Source organism: Scyliorhinus canicula, chromosome 12 (assembly GCF_902713615.1).
Source record: "Scyliorhinus canicula chromosome 12, sScyCan1.1, whole genome shotgun sequence".
Lineage (NCBI taxonomy): Eukaryota > Metazoa > Chordata > Chondrichthyes > Carcharhiniformes > Scyliorhinidae > Scyliorhinus > Scyliorhinus canicula.
This window is the reverse complement of record NC_052157.1, coordinates 130545142-130567275: the sequence shown is the minus strand read 5'-3', so window position 1 is coordinate 130567275 and position 22134 is coordinate 130545142. Positions and strand designations below refer to the sequence as shown.

Genomic DNA, 22134 nt, shown 5'->3' with positions numbered 1-22134 from the left:
ACAGCCGAGAGCAACCGAAAAAAAAGCACTACCCAAACAGTTAATTATTTACAATCCAATCACTTTAATTCCATAAAACCGGCATTTCCGGTAAAGTAGTATTACATAAATTCAGGATTTAGCCCAACATAACAGGTTGCTGGTCAAGTTAAATTATAGTGCATGACCAGAAAACTGTAGTACGTTTAAATTCTACATCAATACATATGTACCAAGATGCCCAACTAAGGAATCTACAATTGTGCTCATCTTGCAATAATCAAAACACCTTATCCAAACCCAGAACAAGTTAGTGTTGACACCAAACCCAGAAGGGCAGCATATTATCACAGCTAAATTAAATTGTGGGGTCCAAAATAGAAAGTGCAAGAAAAACTAAGCAGATCTGGCAGTCTGTGGAGAGAAAAGCAGTTAAGAGCCAAATGTTACTGTTCTTCACAACTGAAGAGGTTGAAATGTGATGGGTTTTTATGCTGTTGAAATGGGGGAGGAGGAAGAACAGAAGGGAATGTCTGGAATACGTTAGAGAGCAGGAGAGATTAAATAACAAAAATTTCATGGAACGAAAGACAAAGGCAGTCATCATTGTTTTAACAAAGAAAGCAAGCATTGGTCCACTTCCGGTGGCAGCCATGCATGGGTAGGTCGCGTTTTCGGCAGCTCCTGCCGCTAACGGACCAACGGGCCCTTCCAAGGAGCATTGACGGTCCCTTTCGGCACAAATCAGCAGGCAAGCAGCGCTAGAAGGCTCCCCACAGTAGTTTATGGAGGGGACGAGGAGAAGGACGGCTAAACAAACGAGCAATGAGAAGCGGCAAGAACAGGCGCGGGAACAGAAAATGGCAGCTGGCTCGGATCAGGCAGCGTGGGCTCAGTGGTCGCGGGATTTCACTCATCCTCAAATGAGAGAAAGACCCGCTACAGTGTGGATCTTATAGACCGATATCGCTCCTGAACGTAGACGCCAAACTGCTGGCCAAGATCTTGGCTGCTAGAGTTGAGGACTGTGTCCCTGGGGTGATAGGGGAGGATCAGACAGGCTTTGTCAAGGGCAGGCAATTGAACTCTAAATGTACGGAGGCTCCTAAAAATCATGATGCCCTCAGAAGAGGTGAGGCAGAAGTAGTGATGGCGGTGGACACAGAAAACCTTTGACCGAGTGGAATGGGAGTACTTGTGGGAGGCGCTAAGAAAGTTCAGGTTCAGTGAGGGGTTCATAGGTTGGGTCCAGCTACTCTACCAGGCCCCCGTGGCAAGTGCGCGCACAAACAGGACGAGGTCGGAATACTTTAGGCTCCACCATGGGACGAGGCACGGGTGCCCCCTCTCCCCGTTACTATTCGCCCTTGTGATAGAGCTGCTGGCTATAGCGCTGACTTCAAGGAACTGACAGTGGCTGATTCGGGGGGGGGGGGGGGGGGGGGGGGTGGAGCATTGGGTCTTGCTTTACCCAGATGACCTGTTCCTGTACATCTCAGACACACTAGAGGGGATGGGGAGGTCATGCAGATTCTGAGAGACTTCGGCAATTTCTCGGGGTACAAGCTAAACGAGAAGAGAAGAGGAGAGAGATGTTTGTGATCCAAGCTAAGAGGCAGGAAAAGAGACTGGAGTGCTTCCGCTGAAGATGGTCGAGAAGAGCTTCCGGTACCTAGGGATACAGGTGGCTCGAAAGTGGGATGCCCTCCACAAGCTTAATCTATCTCGGCTGGTAGAGCAGATGGAGGGGAACTTTAAAAGGTGGGACATGCTCTCGCTATCTTTAATAGGGAGGGTGCAGACCGTTAAGATGACGGTTCTCCCCAGATTCCTGTTAGTCTTCTAGTGCCTTCCCATCTTCATCCCCAAGTCCTTCTTTAAGCGGGTGAACAAGATCATCTCGGGATTCGTATGTACAAGCAAGCCCCCGCGAGTAAAGAGATCTGTATCTAGGGGAGGGGGTGGGCTGGCGCTGCCGAACCTTTGCAGCTACTATTGGGCAGCTAACAGCCATGATTAGGAAATGGGTATGGGGGAGGGGTCGACGTGGAAGCAGTTAGGCGCAGCCTCATGCAAAGGTACCAGCCTTGGGGCAATTGTAACGGCACCTCTGCCGTTCTCGCCAGCACACTAGTCCTCCAGCCCGGTTGTGGTGGCGGCATTAAAGATCTGGGTCAGTGGAAAAGGCATGGGGGGGGGGGGGCAGCCTCAGTCTAGACCCCGATACGCAACAATCACAGATGTTGTCAAGATAGACGGAGGGTTTCAAAGCTGGCATAGGCCAGGCTTAAAAAGGATGGGGGACCCGTTTATAGACAGGACCTTTCCCAGCCAGAAAGCGCTGGAGGAGAAATTCAGTTTGTCCCCTGGAAATGCTTTCAGATACCTTCAGGTACGCGCCTTTCTGAGAAAAACATGTCCGCTGCTACCCCCATGCAGGATACAGGATAGGGTGGTCTCCGGCACCTGGGTTGGGGAGGGAAGGTGTCGGACATCTACCAGGTTCTTCAGGGAGGCGGAAGAAGCCCCAGTGGAGGAACTCAAGGGCAAATGGGAGGAGAAGCTAGGCAGGGAGCTGGAAGCGGGCAGATGCCCTAAATAGGGTCAATTCCTCCTCATCTGCCAGGCTTCGCTTAATCCAGTTAAGGTGGTCCACCGGGCACACATGACGGCAACCAGGATGAGCAAGCTCTTTGGGGTTGAGCATAAATGTGTGCGGTGTGCAGGAAGCCCTGCAGATCATGCCCATATGTTCTGGGCATGCCTGGCTCTTACGGGATTCTGACAGGGTTTTGCAATGTCCAAGATCTTAGATACATGGGTGGTGCCAAGTCCAGAGATAGCGATCTTTGGTGTGTCAGACGATCCGGGAGTTCAGGAAGCGAAAGAGGCCAATGTATTGGCCTTTGCCTTCCTGGTAGCCTGGAGATGGATCCTTTTAATGTGGAGGGACTCAAAGCCGCCCGCCCGCCCCCCCGCCTGCTTGAAGCAGTTGGTTTTAGAAGGCTAAAGAGGGAACATCTCAAGCCTTGCCAGATGAAAAGGCCATACTATGGAGTAATGGCTAAGAAAACCATAAGTATGTGCAGGGGGGGGGGGGGGGGGGGGGGGGGGGGGGGGGGGGGGGGGGAGGTTGTATTGTTCTTCTTTGTCTATATGGTTAACTTTTATTTCATTTTTTTAATGTTAATGGTTGCGCACAGTTATACAAAAATTATGGGTTTGACAAAAATTTTGAAAAATATTTTTAAAAAGAAAGCATTGGTCCAGCTGGTCCAGAATGGCTACAGCTATAAACAAAATACAGACTGGCACTTGGCAAAAACAAAAAATGGAGGACAGTGTTCATGGTCTGAAGCTATTGAACCAAATATTGAATCCAGAAGACTCAGGACAGAAAGGAGTGTGACACCAAGGTGAATTAAAATGGTAGGCAACTACAAGATTAGGGTTACGCATGCAGACTGTTAGGAAAATAAAGGTAGTTTTAAGGGATTTATATTTGTACTGGTGAGCATTAGAAATAAGGTATAGTTTTAAGTAGGTTTAATTTCATGTTTCTGTGCCTTTTCATCCTTTTGGGTTTGGTGACATGTAACACTAACTTTTTCTGGATTTGGATAAGTTGCTTTGATTATTAAAATTGATTAGTTTTAATCAAGATGAGCACAATTGCGGATTCCACAAATGGGCATCTTGGTGCACATGTATTGATGTAGAATTTAAGTGTACAATACAGATTCATGCTGAACAAAAGGTGTTTGCATGTGTGGAGGTTGGTTCCATTCCAACTGTGCTTGGAAAGGGTTGCATCAAACGAAAGCTTTGAGAAGGGAGAGTTATTGTTTGGCAATTGGGGGGGGGGGGCACTTTCCAGAATGAGGGGATTTCCTTTGTTCTTGGGTTTTAGCTGAATTGATTGGCTGTTGGAGAATAGAGAGAGAGGGAAGGCAGCTCTCAGCTCTGCTTGAAGCAGTTGGTTTTAGAAGGCTAAGAGGGAACATCTCAGCCTTGCCAGAAGAAAGGCCATACTATGGAGTCATGGCTAAGAAAACCATAAGTCTATAAAACCTGGCCATTTCTTTTGGATGAAGGAACGAAATGTAATATCTCCAAGTTTGCAGAAGACAGTTGGGCGGGAGACGAGAGGTGTGGAGAATCAGATTCTTCAGTGTTATTTGGGCAAGTTGAGCGAGTGGCAAAAAAATGCCAGATGCACTATAATTTTGATAAATGCTGGAGTATGTGATGGCCCATGACCTGGACATGCCTGTAAGAAGCTGCACTTCAGGTGAATTATCAATACACAGACAAGACGCTGGGAGATTGCTCTTTCCTCAATACCCGTTTCCACACGGACACATGTAAATACATTCATTATGAGATTCAGTTGCAGAAACGTGAAGGCAGAGTTATCTGAACGGCCATAAATTAGAAGAGGAATGTGCAACGAGGCCTGGGTGCGATGTTCCTCATACACCAATCACAGGTACAGCAAAGGTGGCAAATGGTATGTTGGACATCGCAAGAAGATTCAAATGCAGGAACAGGGATATTTTCCTGCAACTATACAGGGTCTGATGAGGTCACACCTGGAATATGTGTGCAGTTTTGGCCTCCTTATCTGAAGAATGTTCTTGTTCGAGGGAGTGCAAAGGTTTATCAGACTGATTCCTGGGATGGCAGGAAGGACTTGAGCTGATCTCAGAAACCTATAAAATTCTAACAGGGTTAGACAGGATAGATGCAAGAAGGATGTTCCCGATGGTGTGGGTCTCCAGACCAGGGGTCACGGTCTGACGATATGGGTAGATCATTTAAGACAGAGCTGACTTGCAACCTTGTAGGTAGATGAGGAATATATCAAAATGGCAGAGCAGACTCGATGGGCTGAATGGTCTAAGTCTGCCCCTGTATATTAAGAATTTATGCAAAATGTCTTCACCCAGAGAGTGGTGAGCCTGTGAAATTTGTTACCACAGAAAATAACTACGGCCAAAACATTGTATGTTTTCAAGAAGCAGTTATATATTGCACTTAGGGCAAAGAGGATAAAAGGATGTGGGGGGAGGGGGGGGGGAAGCGAGAAGGTGGGATTGGGCCATTGAGTTGGATGAATAGCCATGATCATAATGAATGGCAGAGCAGGCTCGAAGGGCCTCCTCCTGCTTCTATTTTCTTAGGTTTGTATGTTTCACATTTAATAGCAGAGTTCATTATGAAAAAGGCAGGTAGAGAAACAGAAATTTCATCCTAATCATGGTTTTAATCTTCAGTTTCACCTGCACCAAGAACTGATAAAAATTATCGTTTACACATGTGGGGGGAGGGACAAATTCAGTGGAAGCAGTTCAGCAGATAGGAAACTGCTTCCAACAGGCTACAGAACTGTGTTAAATAAGCAAGATTCACACCCATTTACCCCACCTCAAAATTACAAACATCCCTGCTACATTAGAATTAAAAATGTGGGGCAGCACAGTGGCCTAGTGGTTAGCACAACCGCTTCACGGCGCTGAGGTCCCAGATCCCGGCTCTGGGTCACTGTCCGTGTGGAGTTTGCACATTCTCCCCGTGTCTGCGTGGCTTTCGCCCTCACAACCCAAAAATGTGCAGAGTAGGTGGATTGGCCACGCTAAATTGCCCCTTAATTGGAAAAAATAATTGGGTAATCTAAATTTAAACAAAAAAAAATTAGAAATGTAAGCTTTAATGTGTCAGAAACTTCAGGATGCAAGGAATGGTCTCTGCTCAAGAACCTTTACAGTGTCCACAGAAAAACGCAAAGTCCAAAAGTGCAGCTTATCAGTTCAGCCTCACCACTAACAAATGCAATTACACAGCTACCTCCAGGAGTGAAAGAACCTTACTGATCTATCATACATACTTGACATTTCCTGATCACCCTCGGAATGAGGCAATGAAACGATTATACCAATGGGCTTTAGATTCTTAATGAGTTGATGAAAGTAATACAAGTAATCACTAATGTTACACGGGCATTTCTATAGCAACAATCACAAACATGCTATAAAGTAACCTGTAGCTTGCAGCATGCAAGACGTAGAGCAACTGCAAAAAAATGTTTACATACCATATTTAAAAACCATGTAAAACACCGTAGATGTTGAGAATATTAAAAAAGGTGGAGACAAGAACAGGTTGCAAATAAGAAAAACCTTGGGGTTAACATTTTAAACTTTAAACATTAACCGTATGTTCCTCTCCAACAACGCTGCTAGAACGATGGAGTGTTCCCAGCATTTTCTGCTATTACCTCAAAAAGGTTTGACTTGACGCAAGGTTAAATGAGGCAATACGAATTTATTTTAAAAGTCATCAAATCACTACAGCCCTCCTACATCTAGCTTAGAGATTTAACCAAACTACCAAGAGCAGCATAATCAAATTAGAATTTTATTTTATCTAGACTAGAGATCTCCCATATCTCACTCATTTATTTCCTGAAAACGGTGACTATAAATGTATTAGGCAAAGGAGGCAGTCATCAGTAATGACAATTAAGGAGCTATAGCCAAGTGACTAGATTCCAATGTAAATTTGAGGCATCCTGCAGACATGCAGGAACATTGTTATTTAAATAAAAGTTTGCCTCTACTCAAGTTAGATGTCAGCAGACTTGTTGCTGCAGCATCGGCACAAGTTAGCATTGGGATTAGTTCTTAAATGAAGGGGGAAAATTACGCACAATTGTGACTTGAATTTACGTTCAGTAGTTTCTGTTGCTTAAAATGGAACAAAGAGCAGACAAGTGCCAAGTTGATCAACCATCATAAAATTACATAAAAGCAGGAGGGTCACGTGATGGTGTGGGAGAGGCTGCGTTACTGTGAGCACTAGCTTTGCTGGTCTTTTAATCCTTTACTTATCCTTTTGCGGATTTCAGAATTGTCTTTTTCAGGACATATGCTTGGTGATACGTCCCTGGATGATTCTGAATTTGAGTTTTGCAATGAGGGGCCAAGTTAAATCATAAAGAATCCTTGTGCGATTGAGGCAGTCTGAGTTAGCTGGGGTGGGGCACAGCCTGCAGTTGTGTTTTGCTGATGAGTGGGCCTGCACCATCGGAATGACGACCGCCGGAAGTGTTGATCTAGATTTTAGTGCTGCAGGTCTTTTGTACCCACCTTGGAGCTACAAAATATCCTGGAGAATTATGGAGGTGCAGGAGGGAATCCCTGCATCTGTTAGAGCACTTTCCATGACAAGGGCCTGTCATTGGTTCGTCAGATGCTGCAGCATTGCATGTCACATATCCTGACGGATTTGGGAGGCAGGGGCCAGACAAGGAGTGCCCGTTTTCTGGCGGAATGTGAAAAGGAGAGTTCCTAATAGAGTTTGAAGATGCTATGCTTTAGTAATTCTGCTTTGGAGGCTGAGCCTATCAGTTGACGGAGCACGATGTGCCGTCTTGGAGACTGGTCAGTTGAGCCCCCTCCTGACTGCTAGCCTTATATTATCCCGTTATGTGAAGGTGCTTCATTAGAATCAGAGAAACCCTTAGAACTATGCAATGACCCAGTCATGACTTTGGCCCTTTACAAGCAGCACAGATGTTTATACTACGGTTCTTCAGTAACCCTGGACATTACTCCCTTATGTGGTTTTTTTTACATCCTCGTTTCATGGGAAGTGGGCGTCACTGGCTGGGCCAGCATTTATTGCCCATCTGAGGGCATTTACGAGTCAACCACATTGTTCTGGATCTGGAGTCACATGCAGGCCTGACCTTGCTAGGACAACAGATTTCCTTCCCTAAAAAGGACATTAGTGAACCAGGTGAGTTTTTTTTTTAAAAACAACAATCGACGACTTCATGCTCATCTTTAGACGTTAATTCCACATTTTTAAAAAGATTGAATTCAAATAAAGATTGCATATCAGGCTTAACGGAGCACGATGCGTCCTGTCGATTATTTGTTGCCTTTTTTCCTAAAGGGTGTGCGAGGTATGAACACGAGGGCGAAAGTCACTGGTTATCCGATCTTAGCAAAACCATAATCGATTGTGATGTGGTCTGTGAAGTTTAACTCCTTTCTTTTGATGGGCAAGTTATTCTTCCAGTCATAGGGAGTGCATTTTGGACACCCTTTATCTTGTTGATAGTGAGGAATGAGTGGAGCCACAGCAGGGTGTTGGATGGTTGGTGTGGAATTGGGTGGCAGGGTTAGTCAAGTCTTCACTGGGATTTCAGGATGGTTGCCCAGTTTGAGCGAGCCATAAAGCTAGCTTTTAATTATTTCGAATTTTTAAGAACCCATGCCTATCTCAGTCATTGGCCTGTGCAAATTATGTATCCTGGGGAGGGCCGGGTTCCTTCAGACTTTTCCTCAAGGTCGGTGCTTTTAGGCACACATCTCGATGAGCCGCATGTTGCTCAATGGGGGAAAGGGCACTGCCCTGGATGTGGTTGAGGTGGTGCAGGACCAGCTGAAGTATAGGTTTTGGTGTGCTGGAAGTCTAAGGGGTTCAGACTTTTTACTGTCAATGTACTGGGATAGGCCAGGTCTGGTCCTGTGTTTGATATCCTGTTGTTTCGTGGAGCTTGGGAATTGCTCTTCTCGAAGGCACTTATTAAGGACATCCTGAGGGGACTTTTGGGGTGTGTTGAGCAGAGCTCTGTACTTAAAATTCATATCCAGTTCTCTCCCCCACCCCACAACCTGCAGTGCGATTGCTTTGTTTGACGAAGCAATTCTCTACCCCCTCTTTCTCATCAATGGAGAGTGCGCCCTGGGGGAAAATGGACCCACGACCCTTTGTTAACCTGCCCCTTGGGAAGCGTTAACAGAACTGATCATAATATATAGCAGCTGGCCCTCTGTTTAACTGTGTGGAATGATGTTGGTGTCTACTGGAACTGGAGCGATGTTGCACTGCGAGGTATATATGCAACATCTTTTTATTAGCCATGATGTGGAGATGCCGCCGTTGGACTGGGGTGAGCACAGTAAGAAGTTTTACAACACCAGGTTAAAGTCCAACAGGTTTGTTTCAAACACGAGCTTTCGGAGCACAGCTCCTTCCTCAGGTGAATGGAGCGGTCCAAGGAGCAGTGCTCCGAAAGCTCGTGTTTGAAACAAACCTGTTGGACTTTAACCTGGTGTTGTAAAACTTCTTACTCTACACCTTTTTAGAACTGTGTGTTCTCACAAAGTTTCTTAAATGGATGGTTATAAAGAATCAGAGATTGCAGGTGTACATAAAGGTCTGGTATTCAAGATGAGGTTACGGTGTGTTATTGGTGCCCCGACACTGCTGGAATAGAGGGCGATATAAACATGGCATGAAAAATCTATCCTGAACTCGTGGTAATTGCGAGCAATGGCCATGTGGGTGGGTATGCACTACTTCACCATGTTTGCATGGTTTTATCCGATTCTCCCTTCTCCAATGGGGCTTTGAGGTATCAAGTTATGTCTAATGATTGTATTGACCCAGTTGTACTGCTGTCCTCCCATTCTCCTCTATTCACACAAGTTGAGCCTTTAATTTGTTTTGCAGTGCTGTGTCATTCCTGTGGTTTGTTAAAATGTAAAAAACTTCAATAAACAAAATTAATTCAACATGCTAGTCGCAAAATTATCAAATTTGCAACATTTCAAACTGCCTTAAACATTCTATCCAAGTCCATTCAGAATTTAATATATTCATGGGATGTGGGCATCACTGGTTAGGCCAGAATGGATTGCCCCCATCTCCAACAGCCCTTGAAGGTGGTGGTGAGCTGCCTTCTTGAACCTCTGCAGTCCATGTGAATAGGGACACCCACAGTACTGTGAGGGAGGGAGTTCCAGGATTTTGACCTAGCAACAGTGAAGATATTGTTCAGTGAGATAAGAATATTTATTTTCTCATTGCCATCTCACCTGCATGAGATGGAAAATAGTTGAAGCAAAGAACTGTTGAAAAGGAAAATCAGCAGTACCCAAATAGCAGCTAATATTTCAGATGTAGGCAATCTGTTACCTATAGAAACATTATTCAAGGGATACAATTTCCAGAACAAAAACCCAAGAGGATGGTTTGCTCATCTGAAAGCAGAGGTCAATCCATCACAAGTATGTAAAAAAAAAAAAGCTGGTGGTATTTTATACTAGTGGTTCATTTTGCAGCTTGTATTCAATTCCCAAAAATCAACTACATTTCATTTTCTTCAAGATACAAAAGGAAAAGTCAGCACAACTTGGCAGCATTGGTCCAATGCAAGCAACCTATGTGTACAGAATGTTCTTCTTTAAAATAACTTGTGACTCACTATACCATCTCAAACTTGTGACTCACTATACCATCTCAAAGTCCAGACAACAACCAGTATTTAACTTCATTCACTAGGTGATTTTCAACATTTAACTACATTTTGCCAATTTAATCAGCATCACCAAACTAATGCGCAGATCAGCTAACTTGCTCTTGGAATTGAACTTAATATTTGGTTGGTAGAGATTACTGCTACACTGGATGATGTTTCCTGTCTGCCATATGGTGATGCCCACATCCAATTTATTTTAGGGAATCATGACAGCAGTCAGAGCAAAAATGGCCTCATTGGTCCTATTTTTTCTGGGCAGCGAGGTGGGTGTTCATGAATAAGTGCTAGGGCATTGGTGAACAGAATCATGGTTGGCTTAATGTTCCTGATCAAACATATCTAAGTCAACAGAGGGTCACAAGAATGGCCACCGGATGAGATGCCAGAAAGTTACCAGCTTCCATGCTAATCAGAAAAGATATGGGAAATATCAATTAAGTACTACGTAGCAAAGCACAACAGACAGGATTTTTTAATAAACCAATACATAAGTCACAATGTCTTCCCCCTCAAATATAACTTCATGCATTCCAATAATTAATCCATTGAGATCAAACACAAAGCACTTGGTACAGTAAACACAAATGGTGGATGCAACTGAACAAAATCAGGGATTACAAATTCAACACCTTGGAAATTGCAGCATTCATGGAAATGAATGTAACTTTAAAACATCAGAAACTACAAATTTAAATAGTTGTCCACTAAATCTTACAAATCATTAAACGAGAGAGAAAGCAGCACAGCCTAGATGTGCAATGTTGAACTATGAAGTGTTTTGCACTTGGATGTCCCATTGAATCTGTCTGTCTATAGAGGGACTGCCATGTAGTGTCACTTGCTTGTTCTGGGATTATGCACAAGGTCACTCATTTTCCCCACTGTCCTCAGGAGATGCCTAACTACTTCATAGGCAATTATTTTGAAAGGGTATTGATTGCTTTGCAGGTAATTGCTGACCCTCATGTGTAGAAGGTTTATAACTAAGAAGGTTTCTAAGACATTAATGAACCAGTTAGAAAAAAAAAGCAAAACTCTGCAGATTCTGGAAAAAAAAACAAAACACATGTTGGAGCTACTCAGGTCAGGCACATCTGTAAAGCAAAATAGAATTAACACTTCAGGTCAACAAAGATAGAAATACAAGGATTCACTTCAACTGGACACAACCTTCCCCTTATGCTTTTACCACTCTCCTTGGCATCATTAAAAATTCTCTATTTGTCTTTCTTCGGTAATGGAAGGCTGATCTGAATATCACCTGATGTATCAGTTTCTGTCCACAAGTAGTGCCTAACCTGGGTATTTCCAGAATTTTCTATTTTGAACCAGTTAATCTGTTTTGGTGAATAGTCAAATAGTGGTCAGAACACTACCACCAGGTGAAGGCAGAATGAAGGTGGCATCGGTCAGCAGAATTATACCACAGTCCTCACCAACTTCATACATGAGAAACACTGGTGGGGCGGGGCAGGCATGCTTAGACCCATTTTCATAAGCACATGTTCATTCCAATTTCCAGATTCCCTGACAAACAGGATCGTACTGTTTCCAATATTACTGTGACAAAGATAAACCATCCCTCTTCATATTTTGATGCATTTACTGCCCTTGACAGTTGATCACCATCCTCCTCCAAAACCACACCCGTTATCCAGCTGGGTGGATTGCACTCATCTGGTTCCGTTATCATCTATCCAGCCACAGCATCAACACATGGGCTTTTCTACCCAATCCTGCAGTCCAGCCCCTCGCAACAACCTCTCTTGATAACTTATCACACTACTTTTCTGACACCAGTATTGGATGAGCAGAAATTTCCTACAATTAAATATTGGGAAAACTGAAGCTGTTGCCGTTGGTCCCTGCCACAAGTTTTGTTCCCTAGCCGCCAACCCCATCCATTACAACAATAACAATAATAATAATAATAATCTGTGTCATAAGTAGGCTTACATTAACACTGCAATGAAGTTACTGCGAAAATCCCCTAGTCGCCACACTCTGGCACTTGTTTGGGTGCACTGAGGGAACAATTCTAGATGTCCAATTCACCAAACAGTCTTTCGGGACTGCAATTATTCGCCGCTGAACCAGCCGGTGCTCAATGTGATCCGGTGATGAGTATCCAACCCAATATACATAACTTAGGCTACATTTCTATCCTCTTAACATTGCCCCTGGCTCCGCCACAGCCTTAACCCATCTTCTGCTGAAACCCGCATCACTTCCATGGTTATCTCTAGATGACTATTTCAATTTGCCTCCAACCCTCTGCAAATTTGTACGAGACCTTGCTGAACCATCACCCTCATGCCTGCTGACTCCAAACTGTGTAAACTTAAACTCTCATGCGGTTTACAAATTCCTTTATGGCCTTGCCCTTCCCCACTTCTGTGCTCTCTCCAGCTGCAACAGCTCCTTTCCAACACTAGCATCTCAAATTTTATTCAACTCATCATCGACAACTTTAAGATGCCTTGGTCACAATCTGGAATTCCTTCCTCAAACTTTTTCATTGCCTTCTGCTATATTTTTTTTTTAAAAAGCTGTATAAAAAATGCTATATATTTTTTAAATGAAATATTTAAAAAATGAACTTGCCTCTGACGACACCTTTGCCCCATTTCTGATGGCTCACTGCCGTTTTACTCACATGAAGTGCCTTGGAATATTTTCTGACATTAAAGGCACTACACAAATTGCTGTGAAAGTATCACCTCCGTTTCAGAGCATCACTGCAGGAGTCCCTGTCTGAGGCCCAGCTGTCTTCACCTGCTTCAATGATCTTCCCCCCCCCCCCCCCCCATAACATGCCACCCCCGACCTCCGCCATCAGAATATCGAAAGTGAAGATGTTCATTGATGATCACACAATGTTCAGTACGATTAATGACTACTCAGACACTGAAGAAACCTATATTCATGTGCAGTAAGAGGCAAGTAACATTTATGTCACACAAGTGCAGGCAATAACCATTTCAAACAGAGACACACAACGTCATTACTATTGCTGAATTCCTAACTATCAACATCCTGGGGGTTACCATTGACCAGACATAGTAGTGGACAAGCCATATAACTACTGTGGCTACACGAGCAGGTCAGAGGTTAGGAATCCTCCAAGAGTATAACTCGCATCCCGACTCTGCAGGGCCTCTCCACCATCTTCAAGGCACATTCCAGGAGTGTAATGGAATACTCTCCACTTGTTATGAGCAAGGGTTTAGAGAACATGGAGGTGTGGGCTTGGGGTGGGGTGCCCTTTCCAAGGGCCGGTGCAGACTCGATGTGCTGAATAGCATCCTTCTGCACTGTAAATTCTATAGTTCACCTGACACACAACTTTTAATAGATTGTGGTATGGTGGTATGGGGAGCACACGGCTCACTCAACACGTGCGGTACAGCAGAAATGGAAAAGCATTTGTTTAAAACAAAACAATGTTTATTCTATGAACTCAAGTTAACCTTTTTAAAAACCATACAGTGAACATCTTAGCAACCATCAATTCAAATACAACCCCCAAATAATACAACACTAAGTAATCCTTAATAACTTCCCAAACAACATCCAGAAGACAAAAGAAAACACCTTTTAACAGAAGCACATTAGGTTTACATTCACTGCGGAGAACATTTATAATTCTGAATTCACCAAATGATTAAGAGATAGTCTTTTTATGGCAGAGGGAACAGTAGTACAGTAGTCCCCCTTTATAACGCAAATCCAACTTTTAAGTTTTAATATTTCTGATTGGAGGGAGAGCAGCCGGCAGTGTCAATTTCAGCGGCCGGCTGATTGTTTCAGTGAGAGAGCAGCTTCCCTCTCCGGATCAAAGTGAGCCGGCCGCTGAAATTGACACAACTGACAGTTGGGGTCCATAAGCCCCCCCGCGGTATATCGCGAACCACGGTATTGCGGAGCGCGGTATAACGGGGGACTACTGTACAGCTGCTTTGTCTCCAGCTCCAACTCTGAAAACGAAACAAAAACACCCTGCAGCAAACAGCCTAAAACGAAAGCAAAAAGCTGACAGACAGCCCAGATCCACCTTCACTGACATCACTGAAAAACACCCATTTCTTAAAGGTACTCTCACATGACATCTTCCCCCCCCCCCCAGAAAAAAATAAACCACCAACTTCAAGATGGTTTCAGTTTCAACTTTCACTATCCTTTAAGAAATGCAGACAGTAAATATACTTTTTCCGTTTCAAAAAACAACACACGCAATTAAGGATAATATAGTCCATTTTCTTTCTCCAACTGGAATCCTTCTCGACTGACAGTCTCTTGGAACAAGAAGGTCTCTGCACGATCGTCCATTTCTCTACGCCATGGCATTTCTCTTTAAAGTCAGATACTTCAGTTCAATGTGAAGCATTGGTTATCACAGCTTTCAGGCAGTCAAATGCCTGTTGAAAGTCCGCTGTCCACTGAAATTTCCGCCGTTTCTTCAGCAAGTCTATCAGTGGAGCAACCACGCTACAAAAAGTTCACAAATGTTCGATCAAATCCACTCTTGCCAAGAAATTGCATTTATTTCCCTTCGTCTTGAGGGTATTGAAAACTCCTCAATAACCATCCCGTGTGCCCATTGGACCCTGTCCGATTGTATGGCCAAGGAAAGTGACTTGGGCTTTTCTAAAGTCACTTTTGGCTAGGTTTATCACCAAACCAGCCTCCTGAAGTCGATCGAATAACTCCATCAGATGTTTCAAATGTTCTGTCCATGTCTGGCTGAAAATACCAGATCGTTGATGTATACCGCACAATTGGGTAATCCTGAAACGATTGTTAGTTAACCGTTGAAATGTGGCTGTGGCGTTTTTCATGCCAAATGGCATAACTTTGAATTGATACATACCATCTGGAGTCACAAAAGCTCAAATCTACTTCGCCCTTTCAGATAAAAGGTACCTGCCAGTAACCTTCAAGTAAATCCAGTTTGGAAATAGAAACGGATTGTCCCACTTTCTCAATGCAATCCTCCAAAAGTGGGATAGGATGAGTCAGTTCTTGTAACTGCATTAACCTTTCTATAGTCCACACACAACCGTTGGGTACCGTCTGGTTTTGGTACCATCACTATAGGTGAGCTCAGTTGGCCGAAACCCACTTCAATTATGCCATTTTTAAGCATACTCTCAATCTCTTTGTTAACCCTTTAAAATTGGCACGGGTTAAGTCTATATGGATGTTGTTTGATTGGAACAGCATTTTCCACATCTACATCGTGTATAGCCATTTTAGTACTTCCCAATGTTTCTCTACAAACTTGCCCATGTGATATCAATGACTCTTTCAGGTCAGTCCGTTTTTACTCTGGAAGGTAACTCAACAATTTATCCCAATTTTTATGAATATCCTAGTTTTCCAATTTAATTTGAGGAATGTCAAATTCACAGTCATCTGGATTTGGTTCATCACTGGTTCGTAAATGAGTTAGAATCATTAAAACATCCTCCTCTTCTCTCCTTCCCCTTTAAAGCATATTCACATGACAGTTCTCCTTCTATCCGGCGTTTTTAATCACATAATTCACCTCACTTAAATTTCCTTTCAATCTGATACGGTCCACAAAACCTAGCTTTTAAAGGTTCACCTACCACTGGTAACAGTACTAAAATTTATCTCCACAGGCAAAACTACGAACTTTGGATTTCTTGTCCGCTACCCGTTTCACCACATTTTGCGCAACTTTTAAATGTTGTCTAGCCAATTCACCGGCTCTATTTAATCGTTCCATAAAATTTGACACATAATCCAATAATGTCAATAATGCAAGTTGAGTTCTCACTCACCAATTTTTCCTTAAATCAATTTAAGTGGTCCTCTTACCTCATGACCTAAAATTAGTTCAAAAGGACTAAATTTTACTCATTTGGTGCATCCCTAATTGCAAACAGTACGAATGGAATTCCTTTATCCCAATCCTATGGATAATCTTGACAATACACCCTCAACATTGTCTTTAATGTCTTATGCCACCTTTCTAACGCTCCTTGCGATTCTGGATTTAAATTGTTTTATTCCTAAACTATCCATAACTTCTTTTGAATAACCGGGAGGTAAAATTTGATCCTTGATCCGATTGTATATCTCTGGGTAGTTCATATCTAGTAAAGAATTTAAGTAACTCCTCCACAATCGTTTTAGCTGTAATATTACGTACTGGAATGGCCTCTGAAAACCTAGTAGACATCCATTATAGTCAAAAGATATGGATTTCCACTTTTTGTTTTAAGAAACGCTCCTACACAATCAATTAGGACCCTTGTAAAAGGTTCCTCAAATGCTGGAATGGGTATTAAGGGCGCTGGTTTTATCACTGCTTGCGATTTCCCTATTACTTGACATGTGTGATATGATTAACAAAATTTAACGACATTTTTATGTAGCCCAGGCCAATAAAAATGTTTCTGGATTTTAGCTTGAGTTTCCCCTATTCCCAAATGACCTCCCACTGGTACCTCATGTGCAACTCGCAACCTCCTTTCTATACCCTACCGGCAATTCTACTTGATGAACTTCTGCCCACTTTTCATCCACCTGCATATGTAAAGGTCTCCCTTTTCTCATCAAGACATCACTTTTAGGGTAATAACATTCTGGTATACACTCAGATTCCACTTCCATTTTATTTCTACATCTTGTTGTAACTCCGCCAATTTTCCTGAACTAAAAGTATCCGCCTCATCCTCCACCTGTTGTTGTTCTTTTTCAACCATCTGATCAAAAGTAATTTGCGATAACTGCACTTCATCTTCACTCTTTGATTTCTCCTAGTCTTAGCCTGTGACTTTGCAACCTTGTTACTACATAATCCGGAAAAATCCCAGGATATTCGTCCTTCAACACTTCAGTTGTCTGATTTTCCGCAGGCTTATCAACTACAGTAGGCGCAACTCCCACCTGCGCTCCAGCTATATTACCCAAGATAATCTGTATTTCTGGACAAGATAGTTTCTCCATTACGCCTACTATCACTTCACCACTCTTCACTGGACTTTCCAACCTTGCCTTGTATTATGGAACACAACTCCCCTCACCCTGAATTCCACATATTACCACCTTTTCTGGCAACATTCTTACCAAGCTACACAACTCCTCATCTCATACCATTAAAGATTTACTAGCTCCTGTATCTCTTAAAATTGTGACTTCTTTACCTGCTTCTCCTGATACACGAGTAAACTTTACCCACAGAAGTAAATTCTTTAAAGAGATCTGGCACCTTCTTATCACCTCTTGATCAGGCTGTACAATCGTTTGCACCTCCTTCACTTCTCTTGGGCTTTTCTGTTTTACCACATCAGCCTTCCCAGTGTTTTTCTTCAACCACCAACACTGACTTTACATGCCCTAGTTTATTACAGTGAAAACATTTGAAACTTTTCATGTCCCTTCCACCCTCCTGGATTTCTTTTTTAATTTGAGGTACACTCCTTATTATCTCCCATCAGATCACCTTTACTTTTACCACTCGAGTATTTCTCATGTCCCCAGTTTCTATCCCTCACAGGCTGAAACTGATGTTGGAAACCAAGCTTTATAAACAAATTCATAATCATCTGCCATGTCTGCTGCTAACCTCAGAGGTCTTAACCCTCTGCTCTTCCACACGAGTTCTCACTACATAACGAATTGAGTTTTTAAAAAACTCCTCCAAAAACATAATTTCTCTGAGAGCTTCATACGTTTGGTCTATTTTCAAAGCCCTTAACACCTATCAAAATTGCTCTGTTTGATCCTTTCAAACTCCATGTGGGTTTGACCAAATTCTTTCCTTAAAGGTTTCTAAACCTGTGTCTGTAGGCACTCGTTCACATGCACCTAAAATGGATTTTTTCACCTCCTCATAAGTCCCAGATACCTCCTCCAGTAGTGATGCAAACACTTCACTAGCCCTACCCATCAGTTTTGTTAGAATCAGTAAAACCCACATGCCCTGTGGCCATTTCATTTGTTCAGCTGTCTTCTCAAATGAAATGAAAAAGCCTTCTACCTCCTTCTCGTCAAACCTTGGCAATGCTTGGACATATTTAAATAGATCCCCACCAAGCCTTCGACTATGATGCTCTTTCTCACTATCCTCATCACTTCCTCATCACTATCATCCAACTTTACGTCTGCCAATTTTAACTGACATTTTCTGAAATTCAAACTCTCTCTTTATCTTTTCCACTGATCTGTATCTCCCTTTCTGCTATGTTCTGCTATGCTAGGGCTATTTATTTCTTTCCTCCTGCTCGGGCTATTCTTTTTTTCTCCTTTTCTTTTTCCTCTATCTCTTTCTTTTTCCTCTCTTTCGTATTCAAGCTGCTTTAATTCTCTCTCATATTCCATTTGTTTAATTTGTAACTGAATTTTTGCCATTTCCAATGAGTCAAAACTATATCTCGTGCAACTTTAAATGCTTAGCCACCGCTATAATTACCTCATCCTTTCGCATTGTCAGGTAATTTTAACTGCAATGTTTTTGCCAAATCTAACAGTCTGTAAGGTACTTTGTGTGACCGTCTCCACCCCCAAAAAACTTCAGAGCCTGTGAAAGAGCCATTGTCCACAAGACACTCCCCACTTAAACTAGGATACCACACCTGAAATGCAACCACAATATGCTCACCCCTCACTGTCTTTAAGTTCACTAAGCCAATCCGATAGACAGACTTTTATCCCCCTCGAGCCCCCAATTTATTATGGGCCAGGGTCTAGAGAACCCTAAAGCGCATCATTGAGTTCACCTGACCCACAACTTTTAATAGCTTATGGTATGGGGAGCACACAGCCCACTCTACAGGTGTGGTACAGCAGAAATGGAAGTTTGTTTTTTTTTTAAAAAGCAAAACAATGGTTATTCTATATACTCAAGTTGACATTTTTAAAACAGTGAACATCTTAGCAACCATCAAATCAAATACAACCCCCAAAGAATACAACACCAAGTAATCCTTAATAACAACTTCCCAAACAACATCCAAAAGACAAAAGAAACACCTTTTAACAGAAGCACATTAGGTTTACATTCACTATGGAGAATATTTATAATTCTGAATTCACCAAATGATTAAGAGATAGTCTTTTTATGGCAGAGAGAACAGCAGTACAGCTGCTTTGTCTGGCTTCAGCTCCAACTCTGAAAACCAAACAAACCTGCAGCAAACAGCCTAAAACAAAAGTAAAAAAACTGATACAGCCCAGCTCCACCCACACTGACATCACTGATAAACACCCATTTCTTAAAGGTACTCATGACAACTTGCCCAAAAGTGCAGCTCCAACACAAGAAGCTCAATATCATCCAGGGCAAAGCAGCCCACTTGGTTAGGACCCCATCCACCACATTAAACGTTCACTCCCTCCACCACTGACAGTGGCAGCAGTGTGCACCATTTATCAGATGCATTGCAGCAACTCACCAAGGTTCTTTCAACACAACTTTGAAAACCGACAACCTCTTCACATAGAAGGACATGGTGACAGCAGGTACATGAGAACACAAGTGCTTCTCCAAGTCACCACCATACAACAAAACCATTCTTCACTGCCACTCGGTCAAAATCCTAAACTCTCCTCCTAACAGCACCTGGACTGCATGAAGGTAACACATTGCCACATTCTCTGGGTTAGTAAATGCTGGCGTAGCCAGCAATGTCCATTTCTCATTAAAGAATTAAAAAAGCATATTGATTAACACTTCTGAATCATTCTGTATATGCATTCATTGTGATAATTTACGCCATCACCTTAACCGCGTAAATCTATACATGTCATAGGTTTGAAGGTTTGCCAAGTGTGAAGTTATGCAGCAAATCAAACTAAAAGGAATATCAGGAATAGATGACAACGGTATTGTGCACACCTGTGAAATAAAGCAATCATTCATTTATTTTTCAGCCAACAATACTGTAATATATAACAAAAATTCTAAAAAGTGAGGTGTTTCTTCAGAAAATGGTTTGTACCTCTCTTCCCTCGCACATCAAGACATCAAGCACATTCCAAGACATGCAAACTAGAGGGGCGGGTGACCGACAGTAATTATTGAACTAGCACTCAGGGATCACAACTAGCCAGAGTTAATATTTTCTGTCAGGGAAGGCAGCAGAAGGGGTGAAATGGTAACCCATCGCACCATTATCCAGCCATTTGGATGGAAACTGAATGTACTTGACAATAGTCAATTTCAGCTGTGATAGCCTCCATAATCAAATACCCTGCCATCACTCTCAAAGCAAGTTTAGAAAACCCAATTTGACATAATACTTTTGAAAGGAGAGAAAAGGCTTGGAAGACCACGAATACCCTTTAACGATCTGTTGGCACAATACACTAAATCTGTATGGCATATTGCATATAAATGGTACAAGGTTAGCCAAAATGAGTACAAGTAGTTGCCCTGACCAAATAATTTGCATAATCTTACCTCATGTAAATTCAACTAAAATAATTCCACACAATCACATATTTGTAAACTCCAATTTAATGGCATCTAACGCGGCAATTTTTTTTTTTTAACAAGGCAATTCTGTCCCACTCAAATATCATTATGCAGGAGGCAGAAACGCAATCCGAAAATATGTGTACTGGGAAATTGAAATTTTGAAGGCGGAAAACCAAAAAAAAAGCGATATCTGAAAACACCGTGCTTTAAAAAGTTAAACCAGAATGCAAAACAAATCTGGTCATCTCATACACAAGAGTGGAATTGAGCGAATTCATATTTTTTTTACATTAGAAAGGGATGATGTAACAATCTGCATTTGTGCAAAAATCTGTATTTGAACTTGGGAATTTTTTTATTTTATTTTTAAATACAGGATAAATTGGCGCACTTCAGAACTTAGTAAGTTGGGAGGCCCGAGCGGAGAAAAGGGCAGGCTGAGCCGAGAGACAGAGGCGACATTTCACTGCAGGCGCCGGGCCTAGTGGGCCCAGGGGCTGCTGCTGCCCCCACCGTGCCCTCAAGGAGGGAAAGAGAAGTGCGACTGCGCTCAGACGCCAGGGGCCTAGTGCGAGAGAGGCGGTAGGAAAGCCCGAAGGCCCCCGCTTGGAGGTAGTCGGCCGGGCCCCGCGGCCTGGCCTTTGCCCAACCCAGCCCACCCAACGCGGGCGGCTCCCCACTCACCGTCAGGGTGTCATCGATGTAGAGCGGGATCTGCCGCTTCTCGAAGGGAAACTCTTCCTCGCCGTCTCTGCAAACGGCCACCAGTCGCGCCATGTCAACACCGAGGGAGGGAGAGAGGGACGGGGGGGAAGGAAGAGGCTGACAGCACCAACCGCCACTGACTGACTGACTGACTGACTGACCCTCCCCCCGCGGGGCTGCGGCCAAATCCTCCCGCTCCGATTGAATTTAAACAGCTGATGGCGATCGGGGAGGAGGGCCTGTCGAAGGGCGGCTTCCAGTCGGTGGGGGAATGGCGCTGCAACTCGGGCCGGGACAAGGCGTTGACTCCCCTCTCTCTCTCCGCAAACTCAGCTCCCTCTCCCTCTGCCTCCACCAAAATATTCGAATAAAAATGGAGCGCGTCACAGCCACAGCGCCGCCGCCATCCGCCCCGAGAAAATAGGTCCTTCCCTTTTAATGCCCCCCCCCCACCCCCGCCCTGGGCGACGCCTTCCTCCCGCCTCAGTCAGACCCTCCGCCCGCCGCCTTTCACGCTCCCGATTCACATTCCTCTCGCGCGCGACGATTGTCTGATGCGCGTGCGTGTATTTATATTAACGCTCTACTGTTGAGCAGGCAGTTTTCCGCCTTCCCTCCCCCCCCCGCCGCGGGCAAAAGGGAGGGGGGGGGGGGGCGGGGCAGGGAC

General features: G+C 43.5%; 1 protein-coding gene across 6 annotated transcripts in view; it reads right to left on the bottom strand.

Moving 5' to 3' along the window:
* ggnbp2 (gametogenetin binding protein 2) overlaps positions 1 to 21882 on the bottom strand; it is a 65424-nt gene extending 43542 nt beyond the window's left edge. For 2 of the 6 annotated variants that reach the window (XM_038814133.1, XM_038814132.1), the window contains exon 1: positions 21447 to 21878. In XM_038814133.1, coding sequence (XP_038670061.1) covers positions 21447 to 21539 — 93 coding nt within the window. In that variant the 5' untranslated portion in view covers positions 21540 to 21878. Of the gene's footprint in view, positions 1 to 21446 lie in introns of all 6 variants that reach the window. The other 4 variants (XM_038814136.1, XM_038814131.1, XM_038814135.1 and 1 more) reach the window with 4 other exon arrangements.
* Positions 21883 to 22134: the final 252 nt, after the last annotated feature.